This window comes from Armigeres subalbatus, chromosome 3 (genome assembly GCF_024139115.2).
Source record: "Armigeres subalbatus isolate Guangzhou_Male chromosome 3, GZ_Asu_2, whole genome shotgun sequence".
Classification (NCBI taxonomy): Eukaryota; Metazoa; Arthropoda; class Insecta; order Diptera; family Culicidae; genus Armigeres; species Armigeres subalbatus.
In genome coordinates, this window is record NC_085141.1 from 174,541,930 (window position 1) to 174,569,633 (window position 27,704).

Consider the following 27,704-nt stretch of genomic DNA (forward strand, 5'->3'; position numbering starts at 1 on the left):
TGGTGTGTGGGTTTCGACAAAGGTTTATTGCGAGGTGCGTTTGTCAGTAACAAACTCTGTTGACGACAAAGGGTATATTGTTAGGCGCTGCCCGAAAAAAAAATATTTACGCGGTTTTTTAACAAAAATTTTTGTTTACGTCGGTTTTGGGGTCTAACCTTTTTTTTATAAGGATTACGATATTTACGTGGTTTATAAGCAATCATTTAAAAAAAAAAATTAAAAAAATGTTTTGCTAAAATCGAATGGTTGTTGCCAAAATCGAATGGGGTCTGTATCCCATCCCATAGATTGCATCGCTTACCGAAGTTCTGGAAATCCTTCAACATTTCGTCATAACGAAAGGAATGAAGGGGTTATGGGCTATAGGGCGTTTATCGCCATTTTTCTCAGCTGCGGCGGCGTTTTCTCCTGAACTTTCTCGGGAAACTCTTCAAAATTCTTCAGAATGTCCAAGAAAAATTCTTCGCAATTTTCTCACTATTCTTCGAAATATCCTCAGGAAATTCACCAGATATTCTCCTGCAATGTTTCCAAAAGAAGAAAAATCTTTGTATTTTTTGGGAAACCACTCCGAAATTTCTAAGGGAAGTTTTCCTAAATTTTCTTATGAAATTTCATCAAAAAAAATTTTATATTTTTTTTCTGAAAATTCTACGAAATTTCATCTGGAAATCCTTTAAAATTTCATCGAAACATTCTTCGTGAGATAATTTTCCAGAAATCTAGAATTTCCTGTTAAAGTTCTACTAAATTCCTATTGTTCTAAAACTCTTCTAGAAATTCTACGAAGTTTGTCGGAAAATTCATCTGATTTTTTAGAAGTTCTACGGAAATCCCACAGGAAAGTCGGCCTTTATGAAACAGTAGCGGTTTTAATCAAAGCGATGAACAATCCAGTATTCCGCGAGCAATAATGGCCACCAGCTTGCCTTTGGGTTAGCTCTGATTTGACGTTTGTTTTGCACCCACCGTTCCGAGCATTTTGATCAATATGGTAAATGAGAAGGCGTGTATCCACTTCATCAGCAGAACATATGTAAATATCTACCATTTCATTCGTTAAAATATGATAAGATATTCGAGAAATTTTGAAAGAAGCTCGGGCATCGGGGCTAGTTGCCAATGTTTGTAACTAACGCAATGTCCAAGACAATCGTGGAAATGCAGAGGTATACTCGGTCTCTAATGGCAACGAGAGTCGGACTGACAGTCCTCCGTTTCTTATATGACCGTTAGGACGTGGCCGATACCGAGCTTCCGAAACGTGTACGTACATTGAGAATGGGTTCGTTTGGTTCTCTGTACAATTTTACAAGTTCTAGTTAATCAAGGAGTAGCTTTTCTGCATCGTGAAATAATAAAAATGACACGTGTGTGTTACTTTCGTATTGAATGTGGTGCCTTTGTGTGTTGTTAAAAGTGGTTTAAAGTTAATTTTCAAAATTCTTCACATTTATAAAACAATATTGAAAATTAAGTAATTTTTGTTTCTCTGTGTTTTTGCTCGTATACCTTTGAAAAGTGAAATATTTGTAATTTAGTATTTTTCTACACTAACCTTTATTCAACAGAAAGCTATAGTGGTGAATAATACGCTCTAAAATACATATTTATCTAACTTCTTACACGAGAAATAAAAAATTAACACTAAAAATTTAAAAATTTGCAATTGGTCAACAATGACTGAGAATTTTCAAACTCTAAATATGTTGAAAAATAAAAAATAAATCATTTATTGGATGAAAAACTCGAAAAACAAAATTCTAAAAAATGTTGGCTTTTCAGTTGAGGTCGAAATACATATATGTAAAGATTATAACGTGGGATCTCTAGTAGCCTTGTGAGCAACCATGCGCATGGTCTCTAAGGGCCTTAATGGACACCATGAATTGCTATTTGTTTTGTACCGAGCCCAGTAGTCAACTTTACTTACTTAGCCAGTTTAATTTGTTCAGGAGAGCGATTTGGAGAACTTAGATCATCCGATTTGGACATATCTGAATCACATATTTTGCGGATGGCTTCTAAGAACCTGTATGGAAACCATGGGTTGCTATTGGATTTGTATCGAACCCAGTTGACTTGGTAGATCATTGGACTGAATTCCAGAATGATTTAGAGAACTTATAACACCCGGATTGCACATATCTAAATCGTCAATCATTCGAATGGCGTCTAAGGGCCTGTATCGACGTCATGCATTGCTTTTAGCTTTGTATCAAGTCCAGTTAACTTGACATGATAGACCAATAGGTCTGAACTCCTGAATGATTTACACAACTTAGAACGTCCGATTTGAACATACAAAAATCTTAGATTTCAATCGATTTGGACATGCGCATGGCTTCTAACAGCCTGTTGATTTGGAGAACTTAGAACATCCGTCATATCTTCCTTTTTTATTGGCATTACAACCCCCACTGGAACATTGCCGCCTCACAGTTTAGTGTTCATTAAGCACTTCCACAGTTATTAACTGCGAAGATTCTAAGTCATGATCTAATACGGTGATACTTTTATGCCCAGGGAAATCAATTTCACAGGGAAGGGAAGACAATTTTCAACCCGTTAATTTCCTAGACCGGACCGTGAATCGAATCCAGCAACCTTGCTTTATAGCCGCGCATCTCACCCCACGGCTAAGGTGGGCCCACAAATTGAACATTTCTAAATCGTAAATCATAATTATTACCAAACATTACCTGTTATTTTTACATTGCAACAGAATCGCAAAAGTTGTTTTGAAATTCCAATTTTTCTATTGAATTTCACTGTAATTAGAATCCGAGGAACTCGACGGGTGAAAAAATAAATCGAGTGATTTGGATGAAATGCAACTAAGTAGTAGTGGTCGGGATGGGAATAAGTAGTGCTTACAAAGCTGATTTCTTTTTAAAAACCAAATTAACAAGCAACCTTAAGGTCACGCGATTAAATGTTAAAAAATTTAATCGTTCTAAATATGCTTGTAATTTGAACAAAACTCTTCAGAAACAATATATTGTTCTATTTAGTGCAACACGAAATTCACAATATACATGATAATCGTTATCATTAATTCTATATATGCTTTGCAATCCTGCACTTTAACGTACTTTAATAAGTAATATCACAATATTGTTCTGATTGTCACATAAGTTATTATTACATGTGGGAATTTAAATCAATAACTGTATTCAATATCTGAAAGAATGTTTCATATTTAACTCTCCAGATAAAGAATAGGGTAAAGTTTTGCTGGATGTATTAAAATAGTACTCTTTCATAATCCACGAATCAACAAAACATATCACAGCACAGAATTTATCAAATATTTTTCCGACAACAACATTCGAAGAAACACCGTCTGACACTTGTGTGTTTTCTATTAATATATTCTTCGTCGCATCGCCGTGTACATGATATAAGCGAGAAAAAGGGAATGGTCCTCTCCGAATGGCTCCAGTCAATTGGAACCGTTTAAGTTTTGTCGCTGCTTGAACTTTTCTGGCCACTGTCCACCACGAAAAATCACTCCGCGCCACTGGAATATCTCACATTTGTAATTAAGCTACACCTACTCGCTAATTGAAGTGAACTATTATGAACTTTCGTCCGAGTACCAAGTCTTTTTAGGCCGTACATGCACAACGCGACAACGACTTCAACTATAGCTGACTGACTGATGTCGATGATTCAGACACACCATCCGCTCGCCTCCGTACTGGCCCTGTTGGACAGTTCACATCATACGTCGTACGGTAAAGATAGAACGAACCGTAAAAACTCATACAAGAGCGCTGAGTAAAGAACAGACTTGGATAGATGGGAAAATAACACACCACACTAAACGGAACTCACACGGAGATTTGTCGGTCAACTCGCTCCGAAACTTACGGCAAACACAATGCAACCTTTTTTACTCGATGCAAGAATCAAACTGTTTGGGCTTTCTACTTCCGAGACCTTCGCTTGCCATACGACGGCGAGTCTGGCGATCAACGCAACGTTCACACAACGCTATGCATAAAATATGATAGGACTTGGGCCACATGGACCGTACGTATACGGCTGATCCAAAGTCGGTAGACAGACCCACCAATAATAGTCGAGAAACCCTCCCGCAGCGTGCTGTGACTGTGAATGTGCCTCGATGAAGGTCTCTGTTTTCAACGTGCTTCGCTATTTCTCTCTCGAGAAACGACACACATCGAAAAAACTGCGCTGTTGACCACGATGTCGCTATGTTGGCGAAGGTATGCTAAACGCCTCCCAATTTGCACGGTGAGAAATATACTGATTACTGCTTTAAAAATTAAAAAAAAAGTTTTCGAGGAACGTGTGAGCTTAAACTTAAGTGTTTTGAGTGCTACTATATTGTTTTCTCTCAAGTGTTTTTTTTCTACATTTATTCCAATTTACAATACAGGATAAAAGGCATCATTCCCTCTAGGTAGATGCATCAGCGTTTTGAATTTAGATATAGTCGATTCTAAAATAAAGAAAGTTTTTAATAGCTCATAATTGATAAAGTATATAAAATACCGATCACAAATCTGAACAAGTGGTAGTGGCTTTCGATGCAGGATTTTTATTCTATTTTCTAACTAAGGCCAGAGTGTTGTCTCCATAGACGAATCCAAGTAAAAATAAGAAGAAGACACACGACGGTGTTAACTTTGACAGATCCTACAGCGCAGCATAGGGAGATCATTTTAAAATGCTTATAATAAATTCTAGACAAATTGTAATTAAAATCTGATTGATGTATGATACGGAAAAAGTTCCGAACTGTATGATAGATACATTTTTGGAAAATATTAAAAAAAAAATGAGATAAGCTTCCAGATATGTAATTCAGAACTTTTTCCGTACCGTACATCAATCAGATTTTAATTACAATTTGTCTAGAATTTAATATAAGCATTTTAAAATGATCTCCCTATGCTGCGCTGTAGGATCTGTCAAAGTTAAAACCGTCGTGTGTCTTCTTCTTATTTTTACTTGGATTCGTCTATTGCACAGTGGCTAAAATTGTTTTTTGAGCGCGTTTATTTAATAGTATCTTAATTATGTGATTTAGCGTAATAGCGTCTTCGAGACATTTTATCAGTAAGTCGACGCGTATCTTTGGAGGTATTCATCCTTTTGATCAATCCCCCTAAAAGTGAAATGAAAAAATTATTTTTTTGCACTTCACAACATATAAGGTTTGATTCTTCATAAAAGTTGCAGCAAAAGTTCTCCTGAAAAACTTTGTCGAAGACACCAAGTTCGTAATTTCATTACTTTTGGAGATTTATTGATTTTTATGCCAATGTTCGATGTATAAGCATACAAGCATATGGAGACGCATGGTGCATTAGTTCATCAACTCCTTGATGGGTGATTGATTTCTACCTTGCATAGTAGGAAATGGTTTTTGATGAAACATTCCTTTTTTTTATTTTTTTTATTACCCACCGCTGACCCCCACACCAAAAAGCTCGCATTTGGAGCCCCCTGGCAGTGGACTCCTTAAAAAAAATATAGTAAAAGGTTTTAGTGTGAGGACAGTTATAATGTTATTTGAAAGTATAATTTCTCGAGACCCAGTGGAGATAAATTCTCCTTTTAAGGGACTCCTAGAAAATCAATACAACAAAACACACACTCACAAGTACAAATTATAATCTGGCAACAGCTGTAAAGAACTCAATAAATTTTGTGAAAACTTTTAGAAATATTTAAATATAAATGATGCATTACGCGATTGAAAAAAAAACAAAACAAATTTAAATGAATTCATGTATCTTATCCTTGAAATGTAGCTTAAGCGAAGTTTTGAAAGATAATCTGTTTTCAATGTTTCGTAGACCATTCGGTAGTAGGTTATAAACTTGAGGACCTTTTAGTGATATACGTTTTTGACCAAGTATCGTGTTTGCTCTAAGACGCGCTAGATGATTAGCTTGCCTAGTATGTCTTACTAGACTGGCCCAGGAAACAAAAAGTTGTCTAATTCCACGGGGCACCCCCCAGGATTGTGTCTTTGGGTGAGAAAATCAATCTCTGAAAAATTCAGCTCAATCGCTTGTTGCATAAGCTGGCGCATTTGATTTGATGTTTGTATGGGGATTTGAGCCAAAATGTATAGGAAAATACACCTCTGTCACTCATTCGATCTGGAAATTGGTTCTGATTGCTCGATTGACCTCAGAATTGCAAAAACGGCAGTTGGTATGCTACAGAACGATTTCACAGAACATTGTATGATGATTAAATGAACTTTTATATAGGTTTTGGCTGATACGATTCGATCAATAAATCCAAAAATACACAATTAAGCTCCAAATAAATCAGCCGAAAAGTAAATAAAAGTTCATTTAATCATCATACAATGTTCTGTGAAATTGTTCTGTAGCATACCAACTGCCGTTTTGGCAATTCTGAGCTCAATCGAGCAATCAGAGCCAATTTCCAGATCGAATGAGTGACGAAGGCGCATTTTCCCATATATTGCGGCTGAAATCTCCATACAAACTTCAAATCAAATGCGCCAGCTTATGCAGTAAGCGATTGAGCTGAAATTTTGAGAGATTGATTTTCTCACCAAAATACACAATCCCGTGGAATTCGACAACATTTCTTTCACCCCATACTAAGCTGGGCCAGTCTAAATTGTCTTACGTTATTATTTGAAGGTAAACTGATGTTATGATGCATATCAGCATTATGTAGAATGTCATTAACAATTGTACAAATTTGGAATTCAGCTAAACCGCGAATTCGAAGTATACCGTGAAGCCTATCGGAGTAAAGATCCAAAGTAGGGTGTAGATATGGTAGTTTGTATATATTTTTTAGGCACCTATTTTGCATAACTTGTAGCTTCCTTATTCTGGACTTACAAGCATTTCCCCATGCAGCAATAACGTATTGGAATAATGAATGAATACATCCGTAATAAAAACTAAGCAAAGCCTTTCTGCTGACGAACTCACTAACTCTTCTCATTGCTCCACACAGGACAGCTACTTTATTTTCAACATAATCTATATGTCTACCCCATGTTAGCGTGGAATCGAAAAAAACGCCAAGATATTTAAATTTATTAACTTTTTGTATTATATATTGTCCTATCTTTGGATCATCACAATTGTCTATTTTCTTCTTTGATGAATGGAATACAAGATATTTTGTTTTTGTAAAGTTTAAAGACAGTAAATTATTTGAGAAATATTCCAATAATACCTTTAGATCGCATTTTCCAGTATTTTGGTGAAAACCGACAATGAAGATATTTGGCGTTAATTACTTGACATAGTGGTGCCACCCGCTTTATGAACGGGCGTCACTTTGGCAATTTTTAGGCAGTCTGGGTAATACCTGTTACTTACAATCAAGTTGAATATTTACGATATTATTTTTGCGAAACCAATTGAATTACTTTTCAAGAGTTTTGCGGAAATTCCATCATAGCCGGGGCTTTAGTTAGGATCTAGGTCATTTATTAGTGTGATTACTTCATTTATTGTCGATGGACGCTTACAACTCTACAGTTCAGGTATTAATTTAAAGTTCATTACTAGTACTTTGTTATGCGTATGAGATTGACTGCCACAATTTGCCCGTTGTCAAATATGACTAAAAAAAATCCAATAAAACTGTTATAACTTTTGAATTTTTAAAGTTTTAAGTCACAATAGGCACCAAACGGCGTATCTTAATATTATCCAAAACTTTGAAGGACATGCACAAAATGTAGTAATTAAAGTGAAAAACATATGATGAAAAAACACATTTTAAGGGGTTGTCTGCATGAAAAGTAAAAAATCTGCAAAAGTAACGGAATTACAAACTTGATGTCTTGGTTCAAGTTTTTCAGGAGAACTTTTGCTACAACTTTTATGAAGAATCAAACCTAAATGTTGTGAAGAGGAAAAAAAAATTATCATCCCACTTTTAGGGGGATTGATCAGTAAACTGAATACCTCCAAAGAAGCACATAAACTTACTGATAAAATGTCTCGAAGATACCATTACCCTAAATTGCATAATAAAGATACTATTAATTAAACGCGCTCAGAACACGATGTTAGCCACTGTGCATTGTATTCGATCCATAGCTACACATCGCCAGCCTCTCAGTCTACGTAGCGTCTACTTGATCGATACACCTTCCTCGCTGCGCATCAACCATTATCACTCACCGACTAATTTTCCGAAATTCTGGGGCACCGCAATCGTCCTAACTCATCAAACTTATGTCTAAATATTGACAACCAATAAATTCTTAAGCGAAACACCGTTAAAAACCGGTCACATCACTAGATGCGCGGAAAACAGTCATGTTGTCCAGTTTTGTTGCATTTTCTACATTCCTTGGTTAGGGTGAAGGATGTATTTTGGACCACCAGTTCGACGGCTCTTATTTTGGACCACCAAGAGGAATTTGCACTCAGTGGTCCAAAATATGAGCCGTCATACTGGTGGTCCAAAATACCTCCCTTACCCTATAGCCTGGACAGATTACGAATAAAGTCAATTGATATCATTTTAAAAGAAAATGAGGTGTATGATCTTTGATATCAACCTTCTTCTTCTTCTTCTCCTTATTGGCATTACAGGCATACCTCGATAGTACGTACCCTCGATAGTGCGTACCCTCGATAGTACGTACCCTCGATTGTACGTACATTTTACCTCGATAGTACGTACAAAAAAAAAATTTTTTTAGTTCAGTTTTCTGTACGATTTTAGTAAAAATTTGAATATGCTTTGATCATGGCACATGCGGGGGTCCTTCATATGTTACGTAATAATTCCACAACTGATTTAAACACCATCGTGAGCCTCTAACAAATTTAGTAGTAAAACTTTGGAAAAGCAGCGTGTCATAAATGTTTGCCAGTCTTGCGTAACACATATTATACTATCATTTTAAACAATTGAAGAAACATCTGAAACAGCTGAACGATGCGGAGCGCGTCCAAGCCCTCATAAAGCAGAATATCAGCAAGAGGAATTCTTTTATATTGGACACGTTCGCATATGCACTCGCGTGAGTATGTCATCTGCTTAAGAGTGTTATCAGCAATAATTGAAATTTTATGGGTATGATTTGCTTACAAAGCAGATTAGCTATCCACTTAATTGAACAATTATTGTGTTTATGAATTATTTTATCTATCAAGCAAATTAGTTCCAGTTCTAGAACCCTTCCCCATGCATTAGTTCACCTGATAGACCAGAAAATATTTCCCCAAGGAGAAAATCAATTACATCATGGGAATGGTGATTCAAGTGAATTTTCGGGAAGATATTTTACTGTTTAATTAAGTTAAGTTACCACTTGTCGGTAACAATTTTTTCTTGAGAAACAAATTAGCAGCGTTACTAAATGAGGAGAATTTTTGGTCGAAAATGTCCTCTGGCTCTGAGACGTCTTACTGGGATTTCCGAAGAAGTTTATCTTGGAACAGTAGTTTCTCCCAAGAGTTCTTCCTGGGATACCTTGGTAGTTTGGTCGAAAATTCCATACATGATTTAACTTGATATTCTATCTAGACCTGTGCGCCGATTGAAATTTTATCGGCGTTGAGGCGTGATAGATCATTTTCAGCCAGTTACAGTGGCGTGGTGGTGAGCGGCGGTGGCGTGAGCCAGCGTGAATCAATTTATTACAAGTTTTCCGGAATTTATCTGGATGTTCCAGCAGGAATTCCTTCGGAAGTTTCTCTTGGAATTTCTCCAGATTTTTACGAAATTCCTCCGAACATCCATCTTAAATTATGGCCAAATATTTCTCCGTTAATCGTTCCAAATATACCCTCTATATTCCATTATTTTCTCGGTAATTTCTTCAGCAATTAGGAATTAGGAATTCTCTTCAAAATTTCCATATCCCCAGAAATTCCCATGTAAACTCCTCCGGGCATTCTTTCTGGAGTTACTCCAGGAATTCCATCAAGATCTCTCCATTAATTACTTCGAGGTCTTTCCGGAAATTCTCATTGAATTTCATCAGAAACTCACGTGGAAACCCTTGATGCTCACGCCACGGGAATTCTTCCGGAAATTCCTCCAAGAACTCTCCCGGAAAATTGTTCCCGTTTTTTTCTTCGGGAATTCTCTTGGAAATTCCTTACAAAATTCGTCTGCAAATTCATCTGGCTACAAAAATTAAATTTCGTCAAAACCAGTGCTGGAAATATTCGCTTCACGATTAAGAAAATATTTTGAAAATGAAATTGAGAAAGAATATATTTGTATTACCGTATTACCTCTTTACAATAATTATTAGAAATGACTTTTTTCTATTACTTAACCCAATCTGCTTCTAGAGTGTGTTAGTCTAACAATCATCGGCGGCGGCTTTTGTCGTAGTTTTAACCGGTAGCGGCGGCGTTTTCGGCATGATACTGACCTCACTATTTTCCGTTCGCTCGAAAAAAATCAACTGAAGTTTCGAGAAATTTGCAGAAATTCCACTGAAAAAATTTTGTATACTTGGCAACAGAAAATTCTCTCTTCAGAATTTAATCAGGAAATTTTCTTAAAATTTCACGGGCATTCTTCAAAATTTACACATAAAAATCCATAAAAAAAATTCGAAACTTTCATCAGAAAATCCGTATTTTTTAAGAAAACTCTAATTAGCTCCTAGGGTTTGCAGAAATCGCTATCAATAGATAACGAACAACGATAATAGAAAGCCAAAAATTGCTTCGAATAATAACAAGCCATGAAAAGAAATTAATCAAACTTGTATACAAGAATCGGATAGGCAGTCCCTACAGAGAAGTGATGATGGTCGCTTTGTTCTCGTTCATTTTGTGTTGGGGGCCACATAGTTGTATAGAACGAGTTGAAACGCATCATCAGAAACAGTGTTTCCCGGGTTTGGAGCTTTTTTTAAATTCATCATGAGGTATAGCCTTCCGAATCAGTTCTTTATCATGACAGCTTGCGAAAAAAAATCTCTCACGTTATGCTACATACAGCAAATGTATACAGAGATGATAAATGAGAAACTTTTTTATTCTCTTGTGGACTCAACTGCTGCTTACGAGGCAATATTTTGAATGAAATTTTCATGTTTTCCAATTCTTATAAATTCCCTTTTTCACAAATTCCACATTCTCCATAATTTCTATAGCTAATTCATATAATTTATCATAGGAACACGTCAAATATACAATTGAATTTTCAAAATATTTCAAGGATTAGCGGCATGACAGATGTTGCGCAACGCGTCGTCAATGCAAAGTGTCTAGTTGCAAAACTATATGTGACACCTCACACCATCCGCGCTACCGAGAAAAGTCCTCTGAATTATTAAAAATATTGCATTACGGATCCATTTTGAGGTATTTTCTTTCTGAAAATACAATGCAACTGTTATTTTTGTGTTATTTTGTTCTGATTCAATATATCGATATCGAAAGCAAAAATATCGATGTGACCGATATATTGAAAGCAAAATATCGATACAAAAATATCGAATATCGAAACAAAAATATCGATATTCCGATATATCGGAAATATCGGAACGTCATACACCTGTGTATGTGTGTGCATAAATGCTAAAAAAAACATTAGCCAACTTTTCGTATAGTAATCCTTAACCGATTTTCTCGCAACAAGCTTTATTCGACAGGGGACAAACTCTTGTTGATCACTATTGAATTTGAAAACGATTGGTCGTTGCGTTTAAAAGTTATGAAGAAAATGGTACATCGAACCATATAAGCTCCATATAAGGTTGGCGTCTTAACTAAATGCGAGAAAGGCAACACTAGCTAGGTGGATTAATCTGGGTTTTTTTTATGAGCATGAGCATGAGCATGAGCATTATGACCGCACAATTCGTAGTTGCTACTCCGTGATTGACTGAACTTGCGAAATTGTACAGAGAACACAATGAATGGGGCTTGGGATTAGCTACCCTTTCTCAATGTACACGTTTCGGGAGCTCAAATATTTAAAGTCAATAACGGCGCCGGCCACGTCTTTGCGGTCATATAGGAAGGATTGTTAGTCCGACTCTCGTTGCTACTAGAGACCGAGTATACCTCTGCATCTCCACGATTGTCTTGGGATAGGATATCGTTTTAGTTACAAATTAAGTTAATTTATCTGGATTCACTTTTAGTTAATTTATCTGGATTCACTTTGGTAAGCGATACGATCTACGGGATGGGAAATAACACTAGTTCGAGTTAAAAGTTAAAACATGAACGCCCGGTGGCATATGAAAAATGAGGAGATTCGCGTTTTGGACGACCGCACGGAAGCGCAGCACTCTACACACTCAGCAAATAAAAAACTGATATCCCGTCAGAAATAAGGTTTGTTAGCGGGGTTTCGGCAATTTTTTTGCTGGTTTTCAGCAACTTTGACAGAAATCTCGACAAAAAACATGTTTGCTGGGGCACGGCTGTGCGAATCTCGGTAAAAGTTCAACATTTTGCTGAGATCCCGGTAAAAAAAAAAGTGTTCTCACTTGCTCGATGGCTACAGCAAACTATTGAAGAACGCGCTTTTTTCGACCGGGCGCGACATGCGCATGAGCCACCGAACACAAGATAGATATTTTATTTCTTTCCCGTCGACTAAAACACGCACTACACTTAATTGTTCGATGGCTACCGTCGTGCGGGGCTTCTTTTGATTCCGGGGCTACTTTGGATTTTTATTTTTTTGAAAAAACTAAACGGAAAAAATATCAAATCTGTAACAGAAAGTTGCCGTCCAACTATCAACAAGACACCCGATTGGTGATAATGACAATTTTATAGTAATTTTCGTTATAATTCTTGTTTTAAAATGTCCAAAGTTGTCCCTGATTTTTCAAAAGAAGCCCCGCACGACGGTACTCTTATTACCGGCCGCGCAATGCAGAACACAATATTTTGGCCGATCGCGCGATAGTTCTGCTATTCACTCGCACAAAGCAGAACAAAATTTCGGTGACCAGCCGATCATTTTGCTTTCTGCACAAAGCAAAACTTAATTTCGACGACCATTTCGACGACGATTACTGGAGAATCTGAAACACGAGAAATCACGCACTGAAATGATTAACTTTATTACCGTCCGCGCAATGCAGAACACAACATTTCGGCCGATAGCGAGATCGTTCTGCTGTCCGAAACAAGAGAAATCTCGCACTGAACTCTGGATTAATCTGGGTTTTTTATATACAAAAACTACGGAGGTAAAATGTTCGTTTTGATGTTCATTTGAGAAGACTGCTTTTCGGTCAATCAAATGAGTTTTACAAATAACCATGCGTTCACTTTTATTTCTCTTGCAAGTGTGCCATTTTGGTTTTACCCAGGCCCATTTTTAAACAAATTTCAAATGCGTTATAAAGTTACAAAACCAGATCAATCCACCTAGCGTTGGTGGTGCCTTTCTCGCGCATTAAAAAAAATAAGAAAAACACATAAGAGAGGTCGAAATAGCACTTTAGCGGGAAAGATTTTACTTTTTCCATCAATTCATATGCATTTGCGGTCATTTGAATGCATTGCTGCAATCTTTGATCGTTTTTAAATTTTTTCTCCCAAGGGGGGACCCTTGGCAGAAAAAGAATGTTTTTTTCAATAACTTTGGAACGCAATGACCGATAATAGGAAACAACTAGACCGCAATCCGCGTCGACTGCAACTTGTTGCGAGCAAATCGAATAATGCTAAGTACCAAAAAGTGTGTCTCACATTTTTGTACACACACACATTTATACATACACACATACAAACATCACCTCAATCCGTCGAGCTGAGTCGATTGGTATATAACACTATGGGTCTCCGAGCCTTCTATCAAAAGTTCGATTTTGGAGTGATCCTATGCCTTTACGTATACTTTGTATACGAGAAAAGCAAAAATCTAGCAATTGTAAATGAAGCTAGTTTTGTAAATTTTGTGCCTGCACGTCGAAATAATACGATATGTCGGTTTATAGGGATTAAAACATCAAAAACCATAAGGGGGAATTTTGGACCGTTTTCCCCACTAACATTTTTCAATGAAATTAGTTTAGAACGGATAGATACAAAACTTCAAAAAAAATAATGTGAAACAACCTACAGGGTAGATAAGAAATAAAAAGGGCGCTTTCGAGCGAAACATTTATAAAAATGAATGCGTTCCAGCTAAAAGATTAATGGTTTATAGGTTGTTTCAATGATTTTTGTACTAAGAAAGTTAACTAGGTACAATCTATCTAGGGGAAAAGACGGCATTGGCAGGTTTTGTTCTATTATTGGCAGGGGGTTTTTGTCGACCGTATTTTATGAAATTTGGCCACAATATTCTTTGATATGCAAAGAATGTTTAGGCCAAATTTGAGCATAATCAGTCATAAAAAAAACCCCTGACAATAACAGAACAAAACCTGCCAAAGCCGTCATTCCCCCTATATAAAAATGAATTTCTGTCTGTCTGAAATTCTTCGACTTCGAAACTACTGAACCGTGGGCGTGAAAATTTGTATGCAGAGGTTTTTGGGACCGGAGAAGGTTCTTAAGATGGTTCGAGACCCCTCCCCCTTTTGGAAAGGGAGGCTCCCATACAAATAAGACAGAAATTTCTGCATAACTTGAGAACAAATCAGAAAATCAATTTAAGGCGAAACGAAGTTCGTCGGTTCTGCTAGTATATACATAAAAATGAATATCTGTCTGTCTGAACCTTATATACTCGGAAACTACTAACCGATTGGCGTGAAAATTTGTATGCAGAGGTTTTTGGGGCCGGAGAAGGTTTTTAAGATGGTTCGAGACCCCTCCTTTGGAAAGGGGGGCTCCCATACAAATGAAATACCAATTTCTGCATAACTTATTTAAATTAATTAATTAAGAAATTAATTAAGCGAATGAAACCAATTTGGCATGTGGAGGATTTGGAAGGAAAAGTATGTTTCTGTGGTGGTAGAAAAGCCGTCCCTCTTCTGGAAAGGGGGCTCTATACAAATGAAGCATACCCGAGCAGCACAAGTCAGACAAAAACGGTTGCAGCAACTTGATTGTGACTGAATTCGATCACATATAAGTTGCTGTAACAAATGTGGAACATGTGTGCTGCTAGGGATACATTTCTTCATAACTCAAGAACTAATCGGAGAATAAATCAATTTTAGGCGAAGCAAAGCTTGTCGGGCCTGCTAGTAATATCATAATAAAAAAATAGCAAATTTATTGTAAAAATTAAAACCTTTTAGAATATACCCTAGTCACCCTACCAAAAACATCTGTTTCTTCCATCATGTGGTGAATTAAAACATGAGCTATGTTGGAATCGTTGGAATAGATCGAAAAGATACTGTCAAATAGAACTGTATATAGATACAAGACAGTAGGAAGTAGAGAAGCAGATAGACGAGCAAGAACACGGACCAGCAACGGAGGATAAAGGCGAAACAAACTCGGTATATCATTCGCAAGCAAAATATTTTGACATCGTAAATACCACGCTTCTGCGCGAGAATTCAATTAGTATACAATAATACTTGAAAGAGGGAAAAAAGTAGCCACGTACAAATGAAAACACTTGTAATAATACGAATTAAAAATAAACTTGCCTTTTCATTCGATAATTAATTAAGGCCAAAAATTCTTGTGGAACCGCAGTTCGACATTTAGCGATACGCGAGGAGACTGTGGAAATTACGCCGAAGTCATTCCGCAACGAAAAATTATTCTCAGACAAGTTTCTGCTTTTCAGTTGGAAATGTATTCATATCAAGATCAGTTCACTTATCATTTTGTGCAATCCAGCTTTCGTGGCAGATTTTCAAGAGGCGTCTATTGTCGCGGTCACCGCCAACAAGCCGAATCGCATTTAGTGCTGCAGCGCGCCAGCAGCAATGTTTCAGAAGTGTAAAAATAAAACCATGCGCTTTGAGGATGCCCTGGCACTAGTTAGAAAGAACTTTTTGTGCGGAACGCCTATTAATCAAATAGATTGGCACGTGAGTAGAAGTCCTTTCGAAAGTAGCAAGGATGCATCCAGTCACTAACATCTTTTTTTTCTTTCCTAGGGCCTTTTGGACGATATCTGCTGGGAAGAACAGGAAGTATTATTGAATGAAACAGTGAATAATTCTCTAGTAGTTCAATATCCTTTAAGAACAGGATATCAGGTAGCATTTCTGAAGCACATCATACACCATCTGAATAAGATGAACGTAGAACAGCACGATCAGCTTTACGAAAGATACTGTGGTTTATTAAGTCAATCAGGGATGGAGGACCAAGCTGGATTCAGTTACAAACATTACGAGTTACCTGGGAACGGAGTGATTACCTTGAAGGAATCATCCGCACTTATATCGGAGGGAACAACGGGATTGTGTAGTTGGCAAGCTTCAAAAGCATTGTGTGAGTTTATTACAAATAATCTAGAAGACTTCCACGGCAAAAATATACTGGAACTCGGCTCAGGTGTAGGATTATCCGGAATATTTATGGCAAAATACTGTGAACCCTCGATGATAGTTTTATCCGATTGTCATAGCTCAGTAGTAAGTACGTTGAAGCAAAACGTTGAACTGAACTTTCCCAAGGGCACAAAGGTCGAAACTGATAACCCACTTATTAATTGTTTGGTCGATAATGGAGATTCGATAGTCGCTGTGATGGACCTTGACTGGAGTTATATTAACGCATCCAACATAAATCAATTGATCGAACCAGATGTCCTCGTCGGAGCGGATATCGTATATGACCAAGCGCTATTTCAACCTCTACTCACCGCTATTAACTACGTATTTGCACTCACAAACAATAAGTGCAAATTCGTTCTGTCCTGTACAGAACGCAACCAAGACACGCTGAACGACTTTCTGGAAATGCTAGGTAAGGCCGAAATCAACTTATCACATTCAAATTTAATCTGGTGTTCTCTTTCAGTAACTGCCAAGTTTCGAATAAATGAGGAGGCGGTGTGCTCTCCGAAGCATTTTCAATGGGATGGTACCGCTTCCAAGATCAGAATATTCTCCATCACTAGAGATTGGAGCTTTCAGTAACACAACCCACTAAGGAAAAGTGTACAACTTTAACCAATGTTCAGCTTTCCTAAAATCGTCCTACTATATATAAAATTTTGATCAGGTTCCTTCCAAACAATGTCCATGCATGTTTACTATTGAAGTTTTTAACTTTTACAGCTTTGGGCCTTAGGCTACCTAGCGACGTTCTCCTCCCTTACAATATTAGAAATAGTTTACACTTTCCACGCTGTGTTTAGATGAACGGTACAAATTATTTCATACGCAAGATGCAAATAAAAGACAAATAAAATCAACAAAAATAAAATAAGTATTTAAATTTGAATAATAATTTGTACTTTGAATGAAAATTATCCGAGCTTCTAAATATGTTCCACAGAAAATTACCAGATTAGGATTCTGTAAATCCTTTGTGAATCATACTGTTGCATCTTTCATAATAAACGCGATCATCTTGATTTGGTATTCATATTTTATCACTTATTTAAAGAGGACAAACGATAGTTCAAAGAACTATTTGTTTTCAGCAATTCGTAATATTTTTTTACCTTTAGTGATTAGAGCCACTGGGTGAAGATAAATTCTGTCCAAAATATCCTAACAGTCACGATGTACCTATACTGTCGTGAATCGCATATCAGTCCCATTTGCATTTTTATCGATTTCAAGTTCACCAAACGTTTCAGATTCACTTATCATCAAGGATCATAAAATCATAAACTTTGTTCCGAAATTATGTGAAAAATATCAAGTCAGTTCGTTACATTGTAAAAGCATTGTGGGGCCCTCCTGAGCCGTGCAGTAAGATGCGCGGCTACAAAGCAAGACCATGCTGAGGGTGACTGGATTCGATTCCCGGTGCCGGTCTAGGCAATTTTCGGTCTCGACTTCCCTGGGCATAAAAGTATCATCGTGTTAGCCTCATGATACGAATGCAAAATTGTAACTTGGCTGAGAAACCTCCACTGTGGAAGTGATTAGTGAAGACTAAGCACTAGGAGGCGGCATAGTCCCAGTGGGGGATATAGATAATAATAAGAAGAAGAAGACGAAGAAGAAGAAGAAAAGCAATCGCATACCACTGCGGTTCACGGCAGTTATCTTCTTCCTCTATGGCTCTACATCTTCTTCTTCATCTTCAATGGCTCTACATTCCACTGGAACTTGGCCTGCTTTTCAACTTAGTATTCTATTAGCATTTCCTCAGTTATTAATTGAAAGCTTTTCTATGCCCGCCATTGCATGAGTATGTATCTTGTGTAGCAAGTACAACGGACACACTATGCCCAGGGTTTCGAGAAAGTTTCCAACCCGAAAACATCCTAGACCGGACCGAGAATCGAACTCGCCATCTCCGGAGACCCCGCAGTTCTACATGAGTATATACTCTCACTCATCGGCCCGACAATTCTCACATATCGATATTACCTTTTGATACCAATATACTTTTTGTTTCGATTCATCAACCCTCTTCTTCACACAGAATATCTGATCCAAAATCAACCCATGCGTTCAGAATTTACACTGAATTGTTCGTTATCCAGTATGCCACCCAGTATCCCTCCCCCCATTAAGATTCTCCTTTTTTTCCTAATGAGCCTATCACCCTTTCTATAATGGTATCCTTAGGTTATAGAATATCTGTTCCACATTTGGTTGAAGTCGGTCAAGAGAAAAGATATTTTAGTTACTAGATAAAGATTGTCGCTGTCGTCGCTGTCCGAAACATCTTTTGCTGGCGAGGATAGGGGAGCTAAATGTCAAAGAAGGAAAATCCATACGATTTGACAGGTATGTACCACACATGTTTCGGACAGCAGAACAAAGGGAACCGCAGCGACAATCTTTATCTAGTAACTAAAATATCTTTTGTCAAGAGGTTCAGAAACAAACACACATGCATACAAACATTAAACATTGACGATAAATATCTATAGAAGAAAGATTGAACAATTTAAAATAACTGCTTGGTACCATAACCGAAAGAAAGCAAGCCTTCTTCAAGTATAAATTTAGTTTGAACTTTAGAAAAGATTTAAATTGATTATGTACAGAAGAGCAATCGAATGGCTTGAAATTTCCGTATATTGGATTATTCGATGGATTTCGGATAAATTCACTTGCTTTCTTCACTTTTTCGAAAAGCTCAGATACAATCTTTATTCTATTTTAAGAATATGCTTGACGAAGATCACCTTAACTTATCGCTTCTTAACACTTGGTCTTAACACATCCAACACAATTAAAAATTTACTTACCTCACGCCAAATGGGAAAGGTCATCTAGCTCTGGAGGCAGATGTGAACCTCCGTTTCCGGAACTGCTAGCACCAACAAATAGCGGCTTGGTGATCACGTTGGCTGCCGGTCCCTGCTGTCCGGATGATTGATTGATGAGTACCAGTTTTTGCGGTGACTGTGGTTCGATTTTGATTAATCCTGTTTGAGCAGCGCCGCTGGTGCTAGCGGAACGTTGACTCTGTTGTATTATACCTACAAAATCATCTTTGGGTCGATTTTTGTTCAAGGAAGAAAAAAGAAACGTTACATTGAAATTATTTCTTTGGTACATGATAGCACTGGTTGCTTGGGGAATTACTTGCATGCTTCGGATATTAGTGCGTTTTTTTTGCGGAAAGTTAATTTGTGGGAGATGTTACATATATCGTACCCTGAGACATCATGACCAGCATCGTTGAGAGATTTCGAAAATTCAGACCCAAATTTTGATATTTTTTGCCTTTCTCGTACAACAAAGTTGTACCAGAAGGCTATAATTTCAATCTAAATGTGTGTATGTGTGTAGCCCATAAATATTTCAAGACAAAATTTTCAAAACGACTTATCTGCTTTTGTAAACAAAGATTCAAACGGCGATTTGGCGAATCTGATAGCTCTCCCACGCAAACTAACACCATCAACAGGTAGCGGAAGCCTTCATCTACCTATTGGTGGTGTTGGTTTGCGTGGGAGAGCTATCAGATTCGTCAAATCGTCGTTTGAATCTTTGTTTACAAAAGCAGATAAGTCGTTTTGAAAATTTTGTCTTGATTTGTTTTGTTAAACGCGTTTCATATAGAGATGAGTGACGTTTAACGCTCGCACACTGATGTGCAATTCGACATGTGTAAATACATGTTTGTTTTCCTTCTGCTCATAACCTCAAAATTGATCGAGTCATCACAATGGTTGCGAAGGAGTCAAAAAATATATGGAAATATACTCATTTTTACCCAAACTTTGCTGAGTAGCACCATCTAGGAGTGTTTGTTTTCCTTTTATCGCCACTCACACATTCGGACGTGAGAATCTCAATACCGTCAACTGGGGGGAAGATGATCATTTTTAAGACAAAACATGCAATAACAATGTGTGTTTACATTTTAAATCGAAACAAATAGGGTAAAATGCCCAATAGTGGACCCCCTAGTAGCGAAATTTTGCTCTTCCTGGCATAAGGAGTGGAAATTTTCAAAATATTAATTTTGCGTGGTATCTAATATCAAGCTCTGCATCTCCTCTTCACGATACATACATAAAACACTCAAATACTCGACGTTATTCTTTGAAATTAACATTGTAAAGTTGAACTAAACTTGCCCTATAGTAGACCCCCTGGGGGTCCATAATAGGAAATTGCTTCCCTATAGTCGACACTTCATTTGATTTTCATGTTTCGTTTCGGGACGTTCTTCATCCCTATTATGGACCCCCCAAAATATTCCTATAATGGACACTCTCGTGTTTATTTTTTTTGGAACTGTAAAAAATCAACTAATTTTATTTTCCATAGCATTTTCAATGCATGTAATCAAATCATAGGACTGTAAGGTAGGTTCTCCCGATGGAATTTCATAGCCAAATGTTTCCATTGTGTTGTATTAATGAAAAAATGTCTGGAGGGTCCACTATTGGTTGGGGGTCCACTATTGGGCACTTTACCCTATTTTCAAAACATGTACTGCTATACGTTGCAATAATCAACAACTTTAGTTTTCTGAAATGCATTCGCATTTATTAAAATAAATTAAATTATCACACATTTTTGAGTAATCTGGTTTGGGGTGAAGTTGATCAAGACAGCTCTACTAAAATAATTATGACCTAGTAGTCAAAATACACTAGGTTATTTGTATGAATGTTGAATTTACTACGTAAAGAAGTCTACGAAGTCAATATTTGAAACGAAAATAGCGTCATTTATGACTATCTCTCTCTTTCTTCCACAAAATACATTTTCATGATTATAATCGAAAAACTCGGATTTCTACCTAGCGGTAACATTACTTGAACGGAGAATATTGTTGACTACCGTTTCATAAAAAAATTGGCACTTTTGACTGACAAATCAAATGATCATCTTCACCTCAATGATCATCTTCCCCCCAGTTGACGGTACCTAGAAGTACTTGACAGATTAGAGTGCAACTGGTTTCATTCGACGGAGCAAATTTCCTAGTTAGCCACTATTGTGTTTTAAATTCCAATTTCCAAAACCTCTTCTTAAATAACTTTGCGGAATGTTAATTTAGGAAGCATTTCACTTGTTTTATTCACCCATATTCTTGTTTCCATACGAACGCGCTTTCGATCGAATGTTGACGCGCATTCTCGTTTACGCCAGCAAAATCAAATGGAGAAACGGTACAAACGAATCGCATTCGTTCGAAAGTATCGTATCGTGATCAGCTTGTCAATCTGTTTTCCGAAGGTGCAAATCTGATCGAAATCTGTCCTCCGTTACGAGGGCGTGGCCCCGGGCCACCACAAATCTTATGTACCAAAACCAACATTTTTTGTACATTTTGGGGCCCCCACAAACTGTTGTCCCCGGGCCGCCCCTTCCAGCTAAATCCGGCCCTGATCAAGAGGCTACGCGGTGGTACTCTTATGCCCAGGGAAATCGAAAAATTGTTCTGACCGAAAGTTCCTAAATCGGACCGGGAATCGAACCCAGCAACCTTCAGCGTGATTTTGCTTTGTGGTCGCGAATTTTACCACTAGCTAAGACCTATACTGCCGCTAACCGCAAGTCGAGCACATCTGTATATGGCGTCCACATACATATATGCTCGACTTACTGTTAGCGGCAGTATATACACTAAACATTTGCTAGCTAATTGGGCTTTTTTTAATTGGCTCTTTTTTTTTATTAAAAGGTTTGTTAATTGAGACAAAACCCAATTAAAAAGTTTTGCCATTTTCAGTTTCGGCGCGAAATTCATAAAATAATCAGCATTGACGGTTATCAAAACGCCCCAATTGACGAGAGATGTTGTTTATAAATAACAAAGTCTCTGGCGTTCGCAAGTCGGGGTGAAGTTGTGCCTCAATAAGCGAATAATCGCTGTATACAAATAGAAAAAAGAAACACTAGAAAGTTTGAAGTTTTACGGTATATTTTTTTTATTTGAGTAATACAGAGAGAGCAAGGAAACTACTTTTATACACTTGTCATAAGACGAATTAGTAGGGAATTGGGTCGGTTGTGGGCAACGTGCGATTATGGGCGTATCTCTTGTCAGAAATCAGATGTTGTAATTCTGACAACTGTTTTCTGTTTGCTATAATAACACGATGGTTTTGTGCTATGAACCGAATCAGATAGGTACCTCTACTTTGCACTATGACCTTACTCCATTTTTGGAACTAATAAAAATCCACACCTTTTTAATGGCAAAAGTTTAAAGAAATTGACGAATTACATTTATGTGTACACTAGCAGAGCATGAGCATGAGCATGATTGACCGCCCACGGTTGCTACTCCGTTATTGCCAGGTCAGCTGTAATTACACAGAGAACCAACAGATGAAGTTTGGGACTAACATCATCTTCAATGTGTAAGAACTGGTGACCCAAAAATAAGCAATACCAGCGCCGGCCGTGTCCGAATGCAGGTCAATTAGGGAATAGGTGGGAAATTGTTGACGTGATACTCGCATTGATAGAAGCCGACGAGTCATCTTCACTTCCACGAGAAATCACTGGGATGTTGGATATATGGGGTAGGGAGTGTGGCAGGGATCGTTTTGGTAAACGGTATGCCGTGTATAGCGTGTAGTTTGATCGATGAAAACGAAAAAAAATTTAAAGGCCGCACAAAGCAGAACAAAATTTCGGTGATCGGTTGATCGTTTTGCTTACCGCACAAAGCAGAACAAAACTTTGATGACCGGCCGATCGTTCTGCTTACTAAAGAAAACATGTCTAGACGCGATTTAAACTTTCACTTTCTAATTAGTTTACACACACGCACGAAGCAGAACAAAATTTCGGTTACCGGCCGATCGTTCTGCTTACCGCACAAAGCGGAACAAAATTTCGATGACCGGCCGATCGTTCTGCTTATTAAAAAAACACGTCTGGACGCGATCTTCGATCGTTCTACGTCTAATACAAAGCACGAACAAATCTGCATTGATCGGATTGTTTCACTATCCAATTTACACGCCCCCTCAGCAGAATCAGACATTTTGAAAACCGCGCAACCGTACTGCGTCCAACACAAAACACGAACAAACTTGCACTCTTTCCAAGAGAGATCACGCACTGAACTGATTAAATTTATTACCGGCCGCGTAATGCAGAACACAATAATTCGGCCGACTGCGCGATCGTTCTGCTGTCCGAAACAAGAAAGATCACGCACTGCCATTTATGTGTACACTAGCAGACCCGACAAACTTCGTTTCGCCTAATTTTGATTTATTCTCAAATTAGTTCTCGAGTTATGAAGTAATTGCTGTTTCATTTGTATGGGACCCCATCTTTCCAAATGAGGGAGGGGTCTCGAACCATCTTAAGAACCATCCTTGGTCCCAAAAACCTCTGCATACAAACTTTTACGCCGATCGGTTCAGTAGTTTCCGAGTCTATAAGGTTCAGACAGAAATTAATTTTTATGTACACCCGATTCTTTTTTTTACACGGGGGATTCGTTCCGTGTAAAAAAAGTTTTCAGTTCAAAATTTGAAAATCCGTGTAAAAAAGTTTTATGATTTCTCGACAAATCATGCAAAATGGAACAACTTTGCAAAAAAATTGTATGGGTTATTTTTTACACGGCCTTGTAAAAAAAATCCGTGTAAAAACAGAATCGGACGTATGTAGATTTATAACACATTTTTTCGATCATTTCGCATGTTTTTGTATGTTTTGTAATTTTTTTTTGGTTTTGAAATTTGTTTTCCCAGGGGAGACTTTTGTTAAATAATGCTTTGGGTTATTAATAATTATTTTCGAGCGTCTTAGGGGAAAATGTTACACGGTTTAAAAAAATATCTTTCTTTTACTTCCACTAGTTTGGAAGTGGAAACTAGTGGAAGTAAAAAGAAGATAATTTTTTGAAACTTTGTGTTATGATATTGATCTAAGCCAATAACTCCAAACCAATAGCTTTGTGAATGCTGGCAATGTTTTTTAACTTCATGAATTTCGGATACCCGATCCAACGGGTAATTCCTCTATAACTACTAAGTCAGTGAGTTTCAAAATAAACTTCAAGATAATATATTTTGCCTTCCAAACATCTTTGAAGCATACGATATTTTTTCATATCTCTCAGTTTTCCTTAGAACTAGCTTAATTGGTAGTCTCATATACACTGAAGTGTATAAGTTTCAAACTAAATTTATTTTAACCAACATCAATGCTTCTAGAACTCACCTTGGGATTTTCTTGATCATCAACACTTTTTTCGGCAGTCTCCCAGACGCGCCTTGTGGTATTTCAAACCACAAACCATTTTTCAGCGGTCTTCCAGACACGCCATGTGGTTTTCCAAACCACAATTAATTATCAGCGGTCTTCCAGCCGTGCTTTATTATTTTTCAAACTATAAATAATTATTCAGCGGTCTTTCAGACACGCGTTGTAGCAATGCAAGTCACTTTGCCTTGTGATTTTTTAAACCATAAAATATTTTAGCACATTAACCACTTGAATTCAACTCACATTTCGTAATCAGCGTCAGGATCCAAAACATAACCTGCCAGGATCGTCAAAATATATGACCCCAAATGGCACCCCAATTTGGCACAAGATGCATTGATACCTACAATGAATGTTCAGGACAGATTGGATAGCTTGCAAATAATAAAAAATCGACAGCAACCGCAATTTATTCTGAAGTAGTAAATTATGCAACTTTGTTGTAATTATTGATCACAAGGCAAATTTGCGTAGAGATTTTCCTTAATTTCTGCGCAAATTTGCATTGTGACATTGCTATTTCGTTTTTTTAAACAAAACTTCTGTAAATCAATTAGGGTAACGGTACCAATAGTGGAGGTATTAGTAGATCTGTTAGAAACCTATAGTAACCTATGAATTATTATTTGCTCAAAAAACATTATTCGTTGTTCACTCGTTGCTAACAGACCTGTTGCTAATAGGTTATGAGCCCAGTTTACGCGCCTTGGCAACGATCAAACAAAGTGAAAATTTGAAAACGAATGTCTCTGTTGCGATCGCCTATACGTACGACTGGCACAGACGAGCCAAATTTGATTCAAACTATTGAAGCAGGTGTAGTAATAGAAGAAGTAGAAAACCTTCAACACGGTACAGCTCAAACATCGAGAGAAATGTTCCCGAAGTTATCACCAGCAAGTGGAGGCGGTATGTCACCATTGGCAGAGCGATTACGTGGTCAAGAGAACTATAGCTCATGGGCCTTTGCTATTAAGATGGTGCTCATTCGATAAGGGAGCTGGAAAGCCATTACCGTAAACCAGGATTGCCCAACCTTTTCAAGCCACGGGCCAATTTTTAGAATTCACACTTGCTGGCGGGCCAGAACATATTCGGTACATAGCTTTTTGAATATTTTCAAAATTATCAGTGTTTTTTTATTCACTTAAAAACGAAACACGATTTTAATGCTTTTAAACAACCGTTCGTGTTTATTTATTTTTTCATCGTTGCATTAGGGATCCATTTGAAACATTTCAGGTAAATTATTCACATCGGTAAAAGGTGTTGAAAAATGGGAATTTCGATACTTTACCAGCCAGCTCTTTACCTTTGCCAGTTAGTTGCTCCCTGTATATTACCGTCCCAAGCATAGAAATAACTTATCTGAAAAAATGCGACGCCGCCAGCATAGAGGGAATGGCATCGTAAAAAAAACGACATGGGACAACTATGCTTGGCAGTATAGGGATCAAAGCTGCCAATTTCTCTGTCATTCGAAGATGACCATCAATTCCTCTTATGAAGACAGCCACCTTTGCCACGTTTTTACGTCAGTATTTTCATCGTTTGTTTGTGAGAACGTGTACTCTTCAACGTGTTCCGCGCAAACTAGTGCTACTGAAGGAGGCTATTTGGAGGAACCTAGGAGTGTGTCCTAACACGATGTACCTAAACAACAATCGAAATGCTTTCCTTAACAAGCTCTTCGTCCTGGAAAGGTTTCACCCGTTTTGCCAAAATATTACCGACAGCAAAATTGGCCCGTACTGCATTTTCTGACATTTTCTGTATTCACTGTATCATTTTTTGAATCAATTAATGGAGATTTAAATTGACTGAGCACTCTACCTTTGAAGCTCTACCAACTTTTGTTCTCTACCTGAGCCAAATATGTATCATATTTCATAGAATGCTTGGATTCAGATTTTATTCGTTGAATAAAGCAATACTTTCTGAGCAAGTTAAGCAAACCGGCCTTCCTTTTTTTCAACGTAAACGTAAACTACTCGTGCCAATCTTTAGGAAGCGTCCACATATTACGTAACGCTTAGAAGAAAGTGGCCTAAATGTGACGATCCATACAAAAATTTCAGATGTTTCATAATTAATAGATCTTCCTTTATTCAAAAAGCGATGTTCTACATCAATCTTTTGTGTCTTGAGATCGCTCTATGCAATCATTTCAAATTAGATATAATATAATTTTTCGTTTCGAGATTTGATTTAAAACTTACGTATTTAATAATGAATAATAAAAAATAGTTTCCCGAGCCAGCTAGGAAAGCTGACGGGTAGAATCTGAGTTAATTTTTCTTACACGCCGCGGGTCACAAAAAATGGATCCGCGGGCCGTACGTTGGGCAGCCCTGCCGTAAACGATCCACCGGAGGAACTGTCGGAACGCGCTCTTGCGACAATTTTTTTAAGCATTGATCCTGTAAACTATAGCCTGGTGCAGCACGCGACGACCGCGAAGGAAGCATGGGATAGTTTGAAAGCGGCCTTTCAAGACAGTGGCTATATTCGTGAATTTGGATTACTTCGTCAGTTAACCGGAGTAAAACTGGTGGAGTGTGCATCTGTTGAAGAATATGTTAATGTCTTGATGTCCACCCGGCACAAGTTGACTGCAGTTGGTTTTGAAGTCAATGATCGCTGGATGTCCAGTATCTTGTTAATGGGTTTACCGAAGACGTATGATCCCATGATAATAGGTCTTGAAGCTTCTGGATGCAAGTTAACCGCAGATATGGTCAAAGCAAAAATACTCCAAAATGTGAAATGGCCAGATGAAGCATCAGGTTTTGATACGGAGAGAGCATTTTATGGTCAGAGGAAGAAGAAAACTGTGAATTCTAAGCCGGATAAATCAAAGGTGAAATGTTACCGATGCAGACAGATGGGTCATTATGCGTCCGAATGCAAGAAGGATGTAGATCAAAAGAATCTCAGAAGCAAGAGAAGAAAACAGACAAGCATTCAGCATTTGCGGCGCAAAATGGAGGGAACCCTATGAAGTCTGATT

General features: G+C 37.6%; 3 protein-coding genes across 8 annotated transcripts in view; 1 reads left to right on the forward strand and 2 right to left on the reverse strand.

Annotated features, from left to right (window-relative positions):
• The window catches only part of LOC134220011 (MICAL-like protein 1), an 89,434-nt gene extending 70,170 nt beyond the window's left edge, over positions 1-19,264 (reverse strand). The window contains exon 1 of one of the 5 annotated variants that reach the window (XM_062698935.1): positions 19,243-19,264. The gene's annotated coding sequence lies outside the window, so the exon portion shown is untranslated. Of the gene's footprint in view, positions 1-3,540; positions 3,705-3,843; positions 4,060-19,242 lie in introns of those variants that run through there. The other 4 variants (XM_062698934.1, XM_062698932.1, XM_062698931.1 and 1 more) reach the window with 4 other exon arrangements.
• Positions 15,266-17,309, forward strand: LOC134226145 (protein-lysine N-methyltransferase EEF2KMT). Of its 2 annotated transcripts, none has more exons than XM_062706726.1 (4): positions 15,266-15,400; positions 15,750-15,943; positions 16,013-16,829; positions 16,884-17,309. In XM_062706726.1, the coding sequence occupies exons 2-4, from the start codon at positions 15,839-15,841 to the stop codon at positions 17,000-17,002; spliced, it is 1,041 nt and encodes a 346-aa protein (XP_062562710.1). In that variant the 5' UTR covers positions 15,266-15,400; positions 15,750-15,838; the 3' UTR covers positions 17,003-17,309. The 2 variants fall into 2 exon arrangements, with proteins under 2 accessions (XP_062562710.1, XP_062562709.1); XM_062706725.1 differs by having other exon boundaries at positions 15,289-15,400; positions 15,697-15,943.
• The window catches only part of LOC134220012 (transcription initiation factor TFIID subunit 6), a 33,386-nt gene continuing 24,799 nt past the window's right edge, over positions 19,118-27,704 (reverse strand). Inside the window, exon 4 of the mRNA XM_062698940.1 lies at positions 19,118-19,488. Within this exon, the coding sequence (XP_062554924.1) occupies positions 19,244-19,488 (245 nt within the window). The 3' untranslated portion in view covers positions 19,118-19,243. The remainder of the gene's footprint in view (positions 19,489-27,704) is intronic.

Bases quoted from the DNA above. Each gene is read 5' to 3' on its own strand.
- LOC134226145 (XM_062706726.1), top strand. From the start codon at position 15,839: ATGTTTCAGAAGTGTAAAAATAAAACCATGCGCTTTGAGGATGCCCTG. The intron at 15,944-16,012 runs GTGAGTAGAAGT...TTTCTTTCCTAG, and splicing joins TTAATCAAATAGATTGGCAC to GGCCTTTTGGACGATATCTG. The intron at 16,830-16,883 runs GTAAGGCCGAAA...GTTCTCTTTCAG, and splicing joins CGACTTTCTGGAAATGCTAG to TAACTGCCAAGTTTCGAATA.